This window comes from Scyliorhinus torazame, chromosome 25, assembly GCF_047496885.1.
Source record: "Scyliorhinus torazame isolate Kashiwa2021f chromosome 25, sScyTor2.1, whole genome shotgun sequence".
In the NCBI taxonomy this organism is placed as follows: Eukaryota; Metazoa; Chordata; class Chondrichthyes; order Carcharhiniformes; family Scyliorhinidae; genus Scyliorhinus; species Scyliorhinus torazame.
Window position 1 is genome coordinate 34997219 of NC_092731.1, and position 17390 is coordinate 35014608.

The 17390-nt window shown below is 53.9% G+C and overlaps 2 protein-coding genes across 3 annotated transcripts in view; one reads left to right on the forward strand and one right to left on the reverse strand.

Annotated features, from left to right (window-relative positions):
• LOC140402480 (synaptosomal-associated protein 25-like) overlaps positions 1 to 17390 on the forward strand; it is a 404508-nt gene that overhangs the window by 23746 nt on the left and 363372 nt on the right. The window lies entirely within an intron of this gene.
• Positions 5456 to 17390, reverse strand: part of LOC140402541 (tripartite motif-containing protein 54-like) — a 28300-nt gene continuing 16365 nt past the window's right edge. Inside the window, exon 4 of the mRNA XM_072490393.1 lies at positions 5456 to 6209. Within this exon, the coding sequence (XP_072346494.1) occupies positions 5553 to 6209 (657 nt within the window). The 3' untranslated portion in view covers positions 5456 to 5552. The remainder of the gene's footprint in view (positions 6210 to 17390) is intronic.

Sequence of the window (17390 nt, forward strand, 5' to 3'; positions counted from 1 at the left end):
ATGAAGCGACAGCTCTAGAAGCTTTGTTTCCTGTGGCGTATATATTACCTGCCCATAAAAACGGACTGCCGAAGTGACAATGGTTAAACTCCCCAGTGAGCTTCGCCGAATACCAGCTCCCCTGTTAAAGGGGGCGGGGACTCTAAACCATGTCCAGCTAAACCTCCGGGTGAAGTCGGCCGGTTTGGGTACCGGCAGGAAGCAGGGACCCGGCTGGGATCGTCCATGCTGCGTAAGTAATAGTTATTGTCACAAAACTTTATTTCTTTCTACAACTCGGTGCGGACTCCCTTCGTGGTCTCGTAAACTACCCTGATGTGTTGGGTGCTCTGGATCCGTGGAACACGTACAGGCCTCCAACACTTAAAATAGTACAACACTATTTTATTAAGTTAGAAACTGTTGAACATACTTTCACTGTGGGTTAACACGATGTTAGATTAAACTAAAGACCTATGCCTTGTCCTAACCAGTCTATGCACTCAGCACATGGCGAAGGTCTGTGCTGCAGGCTGTAAGCTCTGTCCTTCTAGGAAGCTGCAGCTCGAATGAGCGGGAACTCTGATGCTCTCTGTCTATATAGTGAGTGTGCTCTAACTGGTGATTGGCTGCGGTGTTGTGTGTGTTGATTGGTCCCACTGTGTGTCCATCAGTGTGTGTCTCTGCACCATGATATACTGGTGTATATTATGACATACCCCACTCCTAAATTCAGTCCAATCACTCGAACAGAAAACTCAAAGCGAATATGGCCAATGGGCTTTTAACGCCTCCCACATCCTTATTTAAATTTCTTATTGCCTCTAATTTGCTTCATTCCCTGCTCCTTGGCTCTGTCCTACATTCCAGCAGCGTTTGGGAACCCATGAGATTGGAACTTGCGAGCTCAGACCTGAGTTTGTCGCTCTCTGGTGGTGCATTTGCATAGCTGTGGACTTTCAGAAATGTGTACCAAAAAATCAGAGTGTCTTCCATGAGGGGGAGTAATTGTTGAACTGGCGGCACAGTGGTCAGCACTGCTGCCTCACCGGGACCCAGGTTCGATCCCGGCCTCGGGTCCCTGTCTGTGCGGAGTCTGCACGTCCTCCCCGTGTCTGTGCGTGTGGGTTTCCTCCGGGTGCTCCGGTTTCCTCCCACAGTCCAAAGATGTGCAGGTTAGGCGGATTGGCCGTGATAAATTACCCCTTTGTGTCCAAAGGGTTAGGTGGGATTATAGGGATAGGGTGAGGTCCTGAGGGATAGGTAAGGTGTTCTTTCAGAGGGTCGGCGCAGACTCGATGGGCCGAATGGCCTCCCGTAGGGCTGTAGGGATTCCACGAGTCTATTCAATGATTCTATGAGCAGAACCCCGTTACTGGAATTGGCTTTCCGAATCAACACGAGCTTTGTTAATGTTCTCTTAGCCCTTGAGTAGCAGGAGTTAGCAAAACATGTGACTTACATTAGCAGCTTCATAAAAAAAAAATTATTAACAGGAGAAAACAGACAGTGATGGAAAATTAATGCAACAGATTTTATTTAATTGCAGGAATATTAATTTGTTCTGCCTCAGAAGCCAAACAAAAGGTGCAAACCTTTGCCAATTCTCTCAGCTTCGCCAAGCCTGGCCCAGCGCCCACCCCATAAACTTAAAGGTCTTGTTTCTTCAGTATGAAATCTCCAGACTCTGTCTTCATCGGTAGGGACGATGTGTTGAATTATTTAAAGTGCCCAATTCTTTTTTATTTCCAATTAAGGGGCAATTTAGCAAGGCTGATCCACCCACCCGGTGCATCTTTTTGGGTTGTGGGGGCGAGGCCCACGCAGACACGGGGAGACCGTGCAAACTCCACACGGACGGTGACCCGGGGCCGGGATCGAACCCGGTCCCTCGGCGCCGTGAGGCTGCAGTGCTAACCACTGCGCCACCGTGCCGCCCCCCAGATGTGTTGAATTTAGGCAAGAATTGCTGAGTGTATGACACCAAGCTATTAAATCAGTCCTTCTTTGTTTTTACCACGAGGAACTTGCTGGTAACTTCTAATTCCTCCCTTTGCATGTACTGACCTGGTTTCCAGTTTCATCGTAAAACTGTTGGAAACTGCTCGAGTTAGAAACCAGCGCAATTAACGGCATCGAGTATAAAAACTGGCAAGTCATGCTGCAATTGTACAGAATCTTGGGAAGGCCGCACTTGGAATATTGCGTCCAATTCTGGTCGCCACACTACCAGAAGGATGTGGAGGCTTTGGAGAGGGTGCAGAGGAGGTTTACCAGGATGTTGCGTGGTCTGGAGGGTGTTAGCTATGTGGTTAGCACTGTTGCCTCACAGCGTCAGGGACCCGGGTTGAATTCCGGCCTTGGGTTGACTGCCTGTGCGCGGAGTCTGCACGTCCTCCCCGTGTCTGCGTGGGTTTCCTCCGGGTGCTCCGGTTTCCCCCCACAGTCCAAAGGTGTGCAGGTTAGGTGGATTGGCCGTGCTAAAATGTCCCCTCCGTGTGCAAAGACGTGCAGGTTGGGTGGGGTCAAGGGGATAGGGTGGGGGAGTGGGCCGAGGCAGAGTGCTCCTTCAGAGCGCCGATGCAGACTCGAAGGGCTGAATGGCCTCCGTCCACGCTGTAAGGATTCTATGCTGAGAGGATATTGCCCCTCGGGGAATCGAGAATTAGGGGACACAGGTTAAAGATAAGAGGATTTAAAACGGAGGTGAGGAGGAATGACCTGCCAGGGGGTCATTAATTATTTGGTATGATCACCCCCAGCGGGAAGTGGAGGCCATTGATTACCATCAAGGCCGAGTCAGATTCTTGCCTGAAAACTATGTGGAGGGGGGAATCTGCGAAGAGAAACAGAATCAACGTTTGAGATCAGTGCGCAAGGGAAAAGTGGGAAGAATATCAGAAGGAAAGGTGTGTGAAAGGCTGCAGCTGCAGAGATTCACTGACAAAGGTTTCCATGGTGCAAGAGAGAGGAAATGGGACAAGTCTAGACACAAACGGTGTGTCCAGATGAGTGAATAGCGCCATAAAGAGCAGGGAATGCGATGTTCAAAATATGTGCAGGTTAGGTGGGGTTACGGGGATAGGGTGGGGGAGCGAGCCTAGATAGGGTGGTCTTTGAGAGGGTCAGTGCAGACTCAATGGGCCGAATGGCCTCCTTTTGCACTGTAGGAATTCTATGGCTCAATGGTTATGGTGGGGCGAATCAGAAAATTGCAATTAAGGGGCAATTTTAGCGCGGCCAACCCGCCTACCCGGCACATCTTTGGGTTGTGGGGGTGAGACCCACGCAGACACGGGGAGAATGTGCAAACTCCACACGGACAGCGACCGGGGCCGGGATTGAACCCGGGTCCTCGGCGCCGTGAGGCAGCAGTGCTAGCCACCGTGCCGCCCCTTACGATCTTATGAAGGAAAATGAACTCAGCACCATTAACGGAGAGTCCAGAAGGATCAGAGCACCGGGTCCACTGGGGGAATGCTGCACTGTTGGGGGCGCCATCTTTTGGATGAGGTCCCATTTGTTATCGGCACATCGCCACTCACCACGACATGGAAATATATCGGTGTTCCTTCACTGACCTGGTGTCAACATCCTGGAGCTCCCTCCCTAACTGCACTGTGGGTGCACCTACACCACGTGGACTGCAGCGGGTTCGAGAAGGCCACCTCACCACCACCTCCTCAAGGGGCAATTAGTGATGGGCAGCAAATGCTGACCCAGCCAGCCACGCCCACGTCCCCTAAGTTAATATGTAAAAAATGATGTTCAATTGTATGCAGGTGCCTTAGTCACCTGAACTCGCTGAAGCGAGGTTCGGAGGTTCATAGACTGGGATTTTCCGATCCGGCCAAACTTTTGGCCGCTGTCCAGATGATGCCCATTGCTGACGAGTCGGGAAAATCCCTCCCGAAGGGAAGGATTTAGAATTGAAAATGATGGGAATCGGCCAGTGGACGTTGATGAGAATGCCTAGTAAGCCCCAGTAGGCCGAGGTTACATTGATCCACAGCTTTGGACAATGTTCACTTCAGGTTTTAGGATGGGCTGGCTAGGTGGGGGAAGGGGGGGTAAAAGGGAACAGGGGAGGGGGAAAGGGGGCTGCTGGGAGGGGTGGGCATGGGAGACAGTACCGCAGAATACAAGTATGTGGTCTTGATGGTAGATAGGGGTGGGTTTTAAATCCAAGGTCCAAATGGAATACCAAGGTTGCAAGTGTCCTGTCCAGCCTGAGAAATGGCAAGGGTGAAGACGTGGGATCTGTACTCGGGACCCCTATAGAAGGGGGACCGCCCCCCCCCCCCCCCCCCACAGGAACTGCTGCGTAAAGGGACCACCCACAGACTACCCCCTCCAACACATTCCAAGCACAAAGTGTGTTCCAATCACTCGAGCGGGTGACTTCACTGCACTTACCTCTCTTTGATGCGGCCAATGTTTACAAACATTGGCATTTCATCACTGAGGCCGCTAAACGGTGAAGGGCGATGAATGAATCAAAGCAGCAGTGTGTAGAAGCGGTCAGTACAAACAACTACTAGAATAACCTGCAGCTGGATCTGTAGGAACCAGAGGCAGGCCCACTCCTTCCACAATGGACACATGATGCTGCATGGAAAGTGTCACAGCTCTGACTCTCACTGCCCCTGCCTGGACTGCTCTCTACCTTCTAGACAAGGGGAGGGGGGGGGGGGGGGGCTGTTCGGTGAAGGGAGGGAGGGTTTGGGGCCGATTTGCGGTGCGAGGTGGGGGGGGGGGGGGGGGGGGGGGGGGTGGTGGCCGGCCGCGGGACTTTGCTATCGGTCCGCACGCTCAAAATGGCGGCCTGGTGCCGGGATTCCCTGGGAATCACTCTCACTCCACGCCGCGCATAAATTTGCGTGGGGCCGTGGAACACTGACTTGCTTAGCGGTCTGACCCGGAGGAAGTTGTGATTCACCCAGGCTGGTGGGAAACCAGGAAGGCTGAAAAGGGGCACCTTGGAGTGGCCTCTAGGGCCACAGGGCTGCCCAACGAGCCTCTGACCAACACCGGGCGGGCCTTGCACCATTCTGGGTGCGGTCAGACCAGAGAACCCCACGGTGTCGTCGCGACACCCTCTGACCAGCACTGAACGTGTTAGAGCATCGGGTCTAATGGGCAGAGAAGGGTTTTTGGAAACCCAGGCAAAGTTTATCAGCTTATCTACACTTGGTGGAGAACAGAGTTAGGCCATGAATCGAGGTAGGCCCTGAATCGAGGTAGGCCATGAATCGAGGTAGGCCCTGAATCGAGGTAGGCCCTGAATCGAAGTAGGCCCTGAATCGAGGTAGGCCCTGAATCGAGGTAGGCCCTGAATCGAGGTAGGCCCTGAATCGAGGTAGGCCATGAATCGAGGTAGGCCATGAATCGAGGTAGGCCATGAATCGAGGTAGGCCATGAATCGGCTGGTGAAGTGAGAAGGGAAACAAAAAAAACGTATAAAGAGTCTGCAGGCTTCTGAATAACATGTTTGATATTTATTATTAATAAAAGATCCCAGATGCTTTGGATTGTGAATAAATTACATAGGTTGTCTATCCTTAATAAGTTGGTTATAAATCTATTCTGTCCACTGACAACCCCTCCATCTCCTGGGCTGTCTCGAGGCAGTTGTTTGCACTGGCAGTTGATAGGAAAGACTCATATTCATCGTAACTTTCTTCTGCCTCTTTGCTTTTGAAACCCAAGCTGCAAATGATTTTGTGGATGATGTCATCGAGGTCCTCTGCGGAGGGGACGTTTAGGTTGGAGCAGCTTGACATCCAGGCGTCGTGCTCCTCCGCGCTCCTCAGCAACAGCTTGTTGGTCTCCGAGGAGACGAAATCCTTCATGTCGATGCCCTTGACCAGCTCCTTGAAGTACTGCGAGACCGAAATGCTGCCCTCCTTGGGGACCTGGGGGAGGCCCTCCTGCTGGGCGAACCGGGCCACCTCGCACCGGAGCAGCTTGTCCTCCTTGAGGAAGTGCGCAGGGTTGAGGTGGGAGTCCAGCAGGCACTTCATCTGCAGGTAGAGCTGGGTTGGGCCGTGGAGGGCGGCCAGGGTTTCCTGCAGCCTCTCCATCTTCTGCACCCTCTCGTTCTCCACCCTCATCTTCAGCATGTTGATTTTGGACTTCAGCTCAGTCAGAAGGCTGGCCCCCACCGCGTCGATCATCGTCTTTGTGTCCTTGCAGGCAGACACTGTGTCATTCATGAGCTTCTCAATTTCCTGTTGGGATGGCAATGAGAGGTTGTATGAGTAAAGGACATGTGCAGCGTCAGACCAGCGGCCGGGGGCCGCAGACACAGCAGACGGCTACCTTTATACTGGCACTAACTCGCAGAGAAGCGATATAATATTTGGCATTGAGAAACGGAAGTTGTTACAATTAATTCAGTGGAGAAACCGGGTCTGGTGTAGGTTTTTGGGAGCCTCAGACGGCAAGTGGAAAGCCCCAGTCAACGTCCCCAATTTAACTGTGTATGTTTCCGACCGTGGCTCCGTGGGTGACTGGCTGAGCCCGAAGATTGTGAGGCCGGGACGGGACCCGCCCCAGAGCTTGGCGCTCAAACTCCAGGCTGACACTCTGGGTGCTGCACCGTCGCAGGCGGCCCATCTTTCAGGTGAGACCCTCCACTGTGGAGGTTAGAAGGCCCCTTGCCACTTGCCCAAGAGGACTGGGGGAGGGAGTGCTCCTCCGCGCGCTGGTCATTACTCCCCCGCAACCGACATCACTGAAACCGAACCAGGCCCCGCAAAGCTCAGACCTGACATTCAGCGAGTGAGAGATTGACACAGACTTATCAGATGCTCTGGCCGTTACAGAGTGGTTTCCCTGCTTCGGGATTTGTGTGTGGCCTGCAGCCCACAATTGGAACACCCGAGAGGGAAGGGAGTTTTATCCCACTTTCTTCCTGTCATCCAGTTCCTTTAGTTTTTGAACCCCCTCCCAAAACAAGTGATTGTGTCTCTTGGACTGAAAATAGCCAATCATGGAACCTGACTGAATTAGAAGTCCTACAGTGCAGAAGGAGGCCATTTGGCCCATGGAACCTGCACCGACCCTCCGAACGGGCACCCCACCCAGGCTCCCTCTCCAGCGCGGAACCCCACCTAACCTTTGGACCCTAAGGGGCAATTTATCACGGCCAATCCACCTAACCGGCACATATTTGGACTGCGGGAGGAAACCGGAGCCCCCGGAGGAAACCCACGCACACGCGGGGAGAACGTGCAGACTCCGCGCTGACAGTGACCCGAGGCCGGAATCGAACCTGGGACCCTGGAGCTGTGAAGCTGCAGTGCTAACCACTGTGCTACCGTGCCTCCCGTGTCATGCCATTTCGCAAATCGGCCTTCCTCTTTTAAAAAAGAAAAATTCCTTTTACTGCGTTACAAAGCCAGAGTTCAGAGTGCAGACTGGGGTGAACCCCTGTTCCATCTCCTTGCCTGCTCCAAAAATCAATTCAAATTCAAATTGAATCCAGTTCATGGTCCCCCACAAGAGAGACATACCAGATCCAGGCATTACACCTGATCTCCCGCTCGATCTTAGCCAAGAGGCAGAGAAGCGACCTCTTTTTGCCTCTTTGATCAAACCATCCAACTAGTCCCACTCCCCATTGGAAAGAGTTCTTGATGCTGAGACTGGGAGCGGAACTTTCCCAAAAATTACTAAAGGTGAAATTCTCCCCAAAAGTGAGTTGAGGAGGCGCGGTCCACAGTCCGTGTTGCACTCGCGCTTGAGCGCGGTGCGGCCAGTAAATCCCGGGAGAGCCCACTCGCGGACATCCCCTGAAGTCCTGCGAGGCATCAAAGTCCGGTGGCTTTGGGGAACTCACCCAGCATCCACTGGCCTCGTGGGATCCACCGGCCTTCCCAGGGAGGCCGCAGCCGGGCGCCGTTCAGCACTGGTCCGCACGAATGTGGACCAGGCGGAACAGCACCTGGGGTGGGTGGTCTCCTGTGCCATCGGAGGGCCCTGGGTGGTCAGGGTCAGTGCAGGGTGGCCCCCTAACCCTCCCTCTGGAACGTGGGTGCCTTGGCTCTGCCCAGTTGGCACCTAGGCACCGCCAATCTGTCTGGAGCACTGCCTGGGTGCCAGGGTGGCAATACAAGGGTGCCCGAGTGCCAGGGTGGCACTGCCATGGATCAGCGGCCTAGGGGGGCCAAGTCCATGAAAGGAAGGTGGAGGAGGGGCTGAAGGGTTGGGGTGTGTAGGGCAGGTCAGTAGGTGGCCTCCAGGAGGTGGGGCAATGGGTAGGGGTCCTGGAACGGAGGGGGTGCGGTAAGGGATCTTGGGGGGCCTGAATAGGGTGGGCCCAGGGATGCCATAGCGGGGTGTCCTCATTTGGTGGGGTGTGGGGGACGATGTTGTCCATGGGCCCACAAGCTCACTTAGAGATCCGGGCACCCTTTCAAAATGGCGGCCCGACCGCTGAGTTCAGCTCCCCAATATTGGAAGCAAGTTCTAAGATCGCGATCTTCCGGCCTCGTTGCGCTCTCGCTCAGACGTAACGAGGCCAGTGAATAGTGGGAGAGGCCAAAAACGGGAACCACGCCAGGCGGCAAATACTCTGCGATGCAACCGGCCTCCTCCCGTAGGCGAATGCGGAATCTCGCCGTCGTGCGGAGAGAAACCAATTATCACCACTTATGCTCCATTTCCATACAATTAACGAGAGCCACCTGTCATCCAACGGCCTCCCGTCATTTGCAGGCCTCCCCAGCAAGTGGTCACGCCGGCTCCGATTGGTGCTCCTTTATAAAAGCTAGCCAAGGAGGGGAGGGGCCGTTTTTGCTCGCAGGGAAAGAGCCCCGGGGGCGCGGAACTTGCTGCCCCACTGGGGGTGGGAGACCCTCTGCAGGGGTGGGCCGCCATGCGAGGGGGGTGGGGGTGCTGGGGGGTTGCAACCCGGGGGGGGGGGGGGGCAATCTCTCGCAGCACCACCGTGCCAACGCTTGGATCCCGTGGGTGGGCGGGTCATGTAGCATGCGGGAGACGTTACCCAGCATTCCGATCACACCTTGATGCCTGGACACTGTGTGGGAGTCAAAACCACGCACGCGGCAGCCAACATCCCAACACGCAGGGGATGGGACACACCTCCCGGGTCACGAGCACAGCCGGAGGGTGGGTGGGTGCAACAGGGGGGGGGGGGTTGCCTGGAGAGATAGGGGAAGGGTCCGGGGGGTCAGACCGCATTGCTGAAGGAAATGACAGAGGCATCATAATGGTTGTACAAATATCTGTTTAATGTGCTGTACAAAACCCCATTCTGGATAGTGTCACCCCCCCAAGCCCCCGGCCCCTAATCCCACCCCCTCCCCACTCCCTACCTAACCCCTCCCCCCTACCCCAGTGCTCCCAGTGACGCCCAACGTGCCTGGCCCTCCTACATCTACCACTACATCCCAGTGTTTCCCCAGGATGCACATCTGAGGTGGGGGCAGCCAGCTGCTGACCTCACCCTGTGGCCTTTGATGCCCCTGGTGGGCTTCCTCGAGGCTCACTTGTCAATGGCACATGCACAGCCGTGCCGCCCTGTCCCGTGTGCTGACCCCAAGACGCGGCCTCATGAGGGGGGTGGAACTCAGGAGGTGCTGGTGGCCACCGTCGCCGCCCCATGGGACGGGTCCGGGTTGGCACTCCGCACCCCCTCCTCCCGGTCGGTGCCCATAGGGTCCTGGGGTTTACCTTGGGATGGAGGGGCAGCTGGTTCGGGTCCCGGCTGCCCCTGCACCATCTGGCTGTGCCAGCCCTGGTGGTTCCCATGGACCGCACCATCGTGTCGATGCTCCTCAGTGACTGCGACGCATCCCCCAGTAACTGGGCCACGCTCCGAAGCGTCTCCGCAATGCCCACCTCGGCCGTGACAGGCTCCCCTGCCCTCGGCCATTCCCATCTGAGAGCGGGACATGTCCCGGAGAACCCCATCAAGGTCGGTCTGGTTCTGGGTGACATCTCCCAGTGAGGCAGACACACTGCCGAGACCCTCAGCCATGGCCCTCACCGACTGCGAGACGCCTTGGACACCTTCACTAATGGTGCCGGCATCGGGCACCAGGCTCTCCACTGCGGTCGCCACCCTGGCAGTGTTGGCCTCAGTGCCACTCATTGCTGGTGCCATGACCAGCACCCGCATCCTCTGGGACTCCTCCAATTGGCTGGAGTGACGCTGACATCTCCCTCTGAATATCCCGGCCGCTCCCTATCGCCTCCATCAGCTCCGGGAATCTCTGTCGCAGCATCAGGCCGGGACCCGGCTGGGTCCAGGGATGCAGCAGCCCTGCGACTGCTGCCTTCCCCGGGGGGTTCCTGCCTCCACCTGACCGACATCAGAGGCAGTGTGGTGCTCACCAGACTGTGCCCCAGGCGCCTGACCACTAACATTTCCCACCGAGGTGAGTATCTGCGCTGGGGGAGGGTGGGGGCGACGGCTGTGCCGCGACTATAACAGTTCCATCCTCGGAGCTCCCCTCCGAGGGGTTCTCCTCGGAGTCCGGAGAGGGGGCCGCCCGGGATGGTCCGGCACCGTTGGCTGGGGGACCAGCGGGAGAACGGACATGTGGTCAGTGGGAGGGATGGGCCAGGCAGTAAGGCAATCACTGCTCGCGTGTGACAGGTCCTCCGGGTGGGGCCCGATGGGCCCTCGCCTCTGCAGCGTCCGCCAGCCTCCGCGTGGGTGCCCGCCCTGTCCTCGGCCACACCGGTCACCTCCAGGGCCCGCTCCTCGGAGGACGTGAGGATTCTCAAGTCTGGGCCCCCTCCCGCCGATTCTGGAAGAGCTTTTCCTGAGGGGACACAGAGACGGCATCGTTAGCGACACGTGTGGTTCACAGTTGTGGGGGTGTGGGGGGGGGCCGGTGTGAAGGGAGGGTTGGGGTGGAGGGAGGGTTCGAAGGGTGGGTGGAGGCAGTGCGGAAGCGGGAGGGGGATGGAGGGAGGATTGGGGGTCGCCTTAGTGGTGCTCCCTTGGGGGGGGGTGGTTGGGGAGTGGGATGTCGGTGTCGACTCACTCGTGCTGCCCGGCGTAGATCGTTGACATTCTTCCGACACCGGAGGCCAGTCCTCCTGGGAACAGGACATCCCTCCCGGCCTCCACCACGTCCAGGAGCCTCCACAGGTCAGCATTCCCGAGTCTTGGGGCCGGTCTCCACACTGCCGTTGTTGCAAGCTGGCTGGGGTTGGCTGAGCAAGTGCTGCTGAAGTGTTAGCGGGGGGCGCGGTCGAGCGCGGTCCCGGCGAATCAGCAGGCGAGCCGGCATTCGGGGCGAGAAGCCCGTTCGGCCTCGTTAAGTGGACCAATTAAGATTGAATAGCCTTGCCGGCCTCGCCGTGCCGAGCTCAGGGAAACTCGCGGCAATTCCTGCTCGCTACAGCACTTGGAGATTTTTCTGGAAAAAAGTGTGGGCTAACCGGCAAGGAACGCCCCAGGGCCTAAAAGAATGAGGAAGTGTCATTAAGTGATGGCGGTGGGGACCTCGCTGGCAGAACCAGCGGGAAACTCCCTGAAAAACCCGCCACAAATTCACTTCAAAATTTTTCCGGAGAAAGAGTGTGATTTGGTCGGTTTGGCGGCTGGTTCTCCCGTTATTCAGTGGCAATAGCGGGATCAGCGCCGTGGGCATTGAGGCTGGGAAACCACAGCCAAAGTGTTTATTCGAACCTCACTGGCTGTTTGGCCTGATTCCGAGCGGGATCATCCCAAACTTAGTCATTCTTTTGTTGGGGGGTGATTTGCACCGGCATTGAGGGGGGTGGAGCCAAAACACGCCGGCAGTTTCAGTTATTTGTCAGGTGGATGTACCTTTAAGAAATGGGTGTTTATCAAATAGCTGCAGTGATGTCAGTGTGTGGGTGGAGCTGGGCTGTCTCGTCTGTCTTTTACTGTCGTTTTTGAGTTGGGAGCTGCAGTGTGTGTTTTTGGTTTCGTTTCCGCAGCTGAAGAGCTGCATTCACAGCTGGAAGATGTTATGATCTCTCTCTGCAATCTAAAGATCACTTGATGATTTCAAAGTAATACCTGTTTCTGTAGAGAATGTACACCTGCTGTCTTTATTTAAAAAGGGTTTAACTTGTGGATGTTGTTTGGAAAGTTATCAAGAGTTATCTATAGAGTACTGTAGCTTTTTTTTTGGGGGGGGGGGTCAAGATTGGTAGTTAATAAACTGTTTACTGTGGGTTTATTAAATGTTAACTGGATTCATAGAATAAACATTTTGTTTTAAACATACTTTAGTTCTCTGTTACACCACACCTGTAAAGTGGGCCCTTGTGCTCCCCATAACCACAATCTATTAAAAGTTGTGGGTCAGGTGAACTCCATGATATACTTTGGGGTTCTCTAAACCCTGGCCCGTAATATATTGAAAATTGGCTGAGCTGTTGGAGACAGAGGGTGATGACAGACGGCTGCTTTAGGGACTGGAAGCCAGTGACCACTGCGGTACCACAGGGATCTGTGCTGGGTCCCATATTGTTTGTCAGGTTCGATTCCCGGCTTGGGTCAGTGTCTGTGCGGAGTCTGCACGTTCTCCCCGTGTGTGCGTGGGTTTCCTCCGGGTGCTCCGGTTTGCTGCCACAGTCCAAAGATGTGCCGGTCAGGTGGATTGACCATGATCAATTGCCCTTACTGTCCAAAAATGTTAGCTGGGGTTACTGGGTTACGGGGATAGGGTGGAGGTGTGGGCTTAAGTAGGGTACTCTTTCCAAGGGCCGGTAAAGACTCAATGGGTCGAATAGCCTCCTTCTGCACTGTAAATTCTATGATTCTATGATATAAATGACATAGATGACTATGTGGGGGCAGCGACAGTAAGTTTGTGGATGACACAGAGATAGGCCGGGTGGGTAACAGTGAGGCTGAGTGTCTTGTGTTACAGGAAGATACAGACGGGATGGTCAAACGGGCAGAGAAGTGGCAGATGCAATTTAACCCAGAAAAGTGTGAGGTGATACACTTTGGAAGGATAGTGTGACAAGGAAATATTCAATGAATGGCCTGGCACTGGGAAGTTCCGAGGAAGAAAGTAACCTTGGCATGTTTGTCCATAGATCTCTGAAGGCAGAAGGACAGGTTAATCGGGTGGTGAAAAAGGCACATGGGACACTCGCCTTTATCAATTGGGGCATAGATTACAAAAGCAGGTAGGTCACGTTGGAGTTGTATAGAACTTTGGTGAGTCCACAGCTGGAGCACTGTGTGCAATTCTGGGCACCACATTATAGGAAGGATGTGATTGCGCTGGAGGGGGTGCAGAGGAGATTCACCAGGATGTTGCCTGGGATGGGAAACATTTAAGTTATGAAGAGAGGTTGGATAGGCTCGGGTTGTTTTCGCTGGAGAAAAGAAGACTGAGGGGCGACCTGATCGAGGTTGTCAAGATTATGAGTGGCCCCCCAGGAAATGCCTTTAGATATATGCAGGTGAGGGCTTTTGTGAGGCGACAGGTGAGGGAATTCCCGTTGCTCCCAGCACAAGAAGTTCAAGATAGGGTGATCTCGGGTGTATGGGTCGGGGAGGGCAAGGTGTCGGAAATACACCAGGAGTTGAAAGAAGAGGGGGAAGCGCTGGTAGAAGAGTTGAAGGGTAAATGGGAGGAGGAGCTGGGGGAGGAGATCGAGGAAGGTCTGTGGGCTGATGCCCTAGGTAGGGTTAATTCCTCCTCCTCGTGGCCAGGCTCAGCCTGATACAATTTAAGGTGGTCCACAGAGCGCACTTGACGGCGGCGAGGTTGAGTAGGTTCTTTGGGGTAGAGGACAGATGTGGAAGGTGCTCAGGGAGCCCGGCGAACCATGTCCATATGTTTTGGTCATGCCCGGCACTGGAGGGTTCTGGAGAGGAGTGGCGGGAGCAATATCTCAGGTAGTGAAAGTCCGGGTCAAGCCAAGCTGGGGGCTAGCACTATTTGGAGTAGTGGACGAACCGGGAGTGCAGGAGGCGAAAGAGGCCGGCATTCTGGCCTTTGCGTCCCTTGTAACCCGGCGAAGGATCTTGCTAATGTGGAAGGAGGCGAAGCCCCCCAGCCTGGAGGCCTGGATAAATGATATGGCTGGGTTCATAAAGTTGGAGAGGATTAAGTTCGCCTTGAGAGGGTCTGCGCAGGGGTTCTACAGGCGGTGGCAACCGTTCCTAGACTATATGGCGGAGTGTTAGAGGAAGGTCGGTCAGCAGCAGCAGCAACCTTGGGGGGGGGGGGGGGGGTGGGTGGGGTGGAGGGGACGTCCTGGGTGGGGGGGGGGGGTGGAGGGGACGTCCTGGGTGGGGGGGGGGGGGGGAGGTGGAGGGGACGTCCTGGGTGGGGGGGGGATAGGGGGGGACGAGGGGACACATGTTCAAGGTGAGGGGCAGGAGGTTTTATAAAATCTTTAATAATTATTGTCACAAGTAGGCTTACATTAACACTGCAATGAAGTTACTGTGAAGAGCCCCTCGTCGCCACATCCCGGCGCCTGTTCGGGTACACTGAGGGAGAATTCAGAATGTCCAATTCACCTAACAAGCACGTCTTTCGGGACTTGTGGGAGGAAACCGGAGCACCCGGAGGAAACCCACACAGACACGGGGAGAACGTGCAGACTCCGCACAGACAGTGACCCAAGCCGGGAATCGAACCTGGGACCCTGGTGCTGTGAAGAAACAGTGCTAACCACTGTGCTACCCACCTCCAATGGCCTGGGAGACCCCCTCAGGTGGCATTATGCCTGATCCACGTTTGTGTGGACCAGTGCAAAACGGCGTTATGAGGAAGCCTACAAGGCGTGACTGTTCGATCCCGGACTCGGGATAATCGGGCCCAGACATATTTAAATGAGCCATTAGGCTCCAGTGAGGGCAAGATCCAGATCGTGACGGCAATCTCGTGAGACATTCCGAGTGCTGCAAATTTCGCAAAAGCGTCACTCAATCAGGCATGATGAGTGCGTTCGATCGCGCTCAATATATACACATCATACATATATATATATATATATATATATATATATACATACATATATACATAAATGATATAGAAGAAAATGTGTGTGTGGTTGGGGGTGGGGGTGCGGAGATGATGAATAAGTTTGCGGATGTCATGTGAGAGTACCTTGAAGAAATGGGTGTTTATCAAATAGCTGCAGTGATGTCAGAGTGTGGGTGGAGCTGGGCTGTCTGTCTGCTTTTACTTTAGCTTTGAGCTGGCAGCTACAGGGTGTGTTTAGTTGCGTTTTGCCGATTGGGAGCTGCGTCCAGCAAAACCAGGTGTAATTCTGATTTCTTTCTGCCTGAAAGAATTGTCTTCAAATCACTCGCTAGTTTAAAAGTGATAACTGCTCTCAGTAGGGAATTTAAACCTGATGTCTGTGTTGAAGAGGGTATTTGTCTTATGGATGTTGCAAGGAAAGCTTAAGAGTCACTTAGAGAGTACTGTATTATTTGTGGGGATTATTGGTGTTGATGGTTGTTAAGATGTTTACTGTGGGTTTATAAAGTGTTCACTGGATTCAGCGAATAAACATTGTTTTTGTTTTAAAAGTACTTTAGATCTCTGTTGCATCACACCTGTAAAGTGGGCCCTTCTGCTCCCCAGAACCAAAATCTATTAAAAGTTGTGGGTCAGGTGAACTCCATGATATACTTTGGGGATCTCTAAACCCTGGCCCGTAACACAGGTGACTCGGAGATTGGCTGGGTGGGTGACAGTGAAGGAGGTAGTCTTGGGTGACAGTCGGATACAGACAGATTGGTCAGCTGGGCAGATCAATTGCAGATGAAATTTAACCCTGAAAAGTGTTGAGGCGATGCACTTTGGAAGGAGTAACACATGGGACTTTTCAATGAATGACAGCACACTAGAAAGTTCAGAGGAGCAGAGGGATCTTGGGGTGCTTGTCCTCACATCCCTGAAGGCGGCAGGACAGGTGAATAGGGTAGTTAGGAAGGCATATGGGATACTTGCCTTTCTCAGCCGTGGCATAGATTATAAGAGCAGCGATGTCGGAGCTGTACAGGACTTTGGTCAGGCCACAGCTGGAGTACGGTGTGCAGTTCTGGTCACTGCACTATAGGATGTGATTGCACTAGAGAGTGCGGAGGATATTCACCAAGATGTTGCCCGGGATGGAGCATTTCCGTTATGAAGAGAGGCTGGAGAACCTTGGGTTGTTTTCTCTGGAGCAGAGAAGACTGAGGGGTGACCTGATTGAGGTGAACAAGATTGTGAGGGGCGTGGATAGGGAGCAGCTGTTCCCCTTAGTTGAAGGGTCAGTAACAGGGGCGGGGGGGGGGGGGAGGTGACAGAATGTTAAGGTGAACGGCAGGAGGGGATTTGCGGAAAAAGACTTTCACCCAGAGGGAATCTGGAATGCGTGGCCTGGGAGGGTAAAGGCAGGAAACCTCAATCTTTAAAAAGTACTTAGATGAGCATTTGAAATGCGTTAACATTCAATGCTATGGGTCAAGGCTGGGAAGCAGGATTAGTGTAGATTAGAGTAATCTTTCTCTGTTGGTGCAGGCTTGATGGGCTGAAGGGCCTCTTCTGTACTGTACGACTCTTGGATTCTATGTTGCTGTTGCATTCAGAACCTTAAAATTAGAGCTAGACCAAGCAGGTGGATATCAGGAAGCAGGACGCGACAAACAAGATGCCGGAAACCTGGGACGCACTACCCCCAAAACAGGTGTAGAAGTTGGAGGGGATTTAACATTTCAAAACTGAGATCTTTGTTAAGCCAGGGTCAGGGATAAGGAACCGAGGTGGGTATCAGGTATCCCAAGAACAGGAGTTTAGGCCCCATCGAGCTTGTTCTACGATTCGGTGAGCCAGTTGCGACCTATCCACATTTATCCATATTCCTCAATACCCCTGGATACCAAAAATCTATCTATATTTAATTTTTTTTAAATTTAGAGCACCCAATTTTTTCCTTTCCAATTAAGCAGCAATTTAGTGGTTAATGTAATGCGCCTACCCTGTGCACCTTTGGGTTGTGAGAGTGAGACCCACGCAGACACGGGGAGAATGTGCAAACTCCACACGGACAGTGACCCGGGGCCGGGATCGAACCTGGGACCTCGGCGCCGTGAGGCAGCAGTGCTAACCACTGCGCCACCGTGCCCCCCCCCCCCCTCCGATATATTTAAAATTAACCATTGACTTAACATCAATTGCGGTTTGCGTCTCGAACTTCGACTTTGTGAGTCAAAGTGTTTTCAAACTTAATTCCTGGAAGCTTCGGACTTTTGATTTTTACACACTGCCCCTGATTCCAACCAATGGCAATCGTTTGTCCCAATCCAGCTTGTCCGTTCCCCTTAATATCTCAAACTTCAACAAATCGCCACTTGACATTCCAAATCCCAGAGAATACAACCCTCCTTTGTGTCCTCCTTTGGGTATCATTCTGCTAAATCTACTCTGCACTCC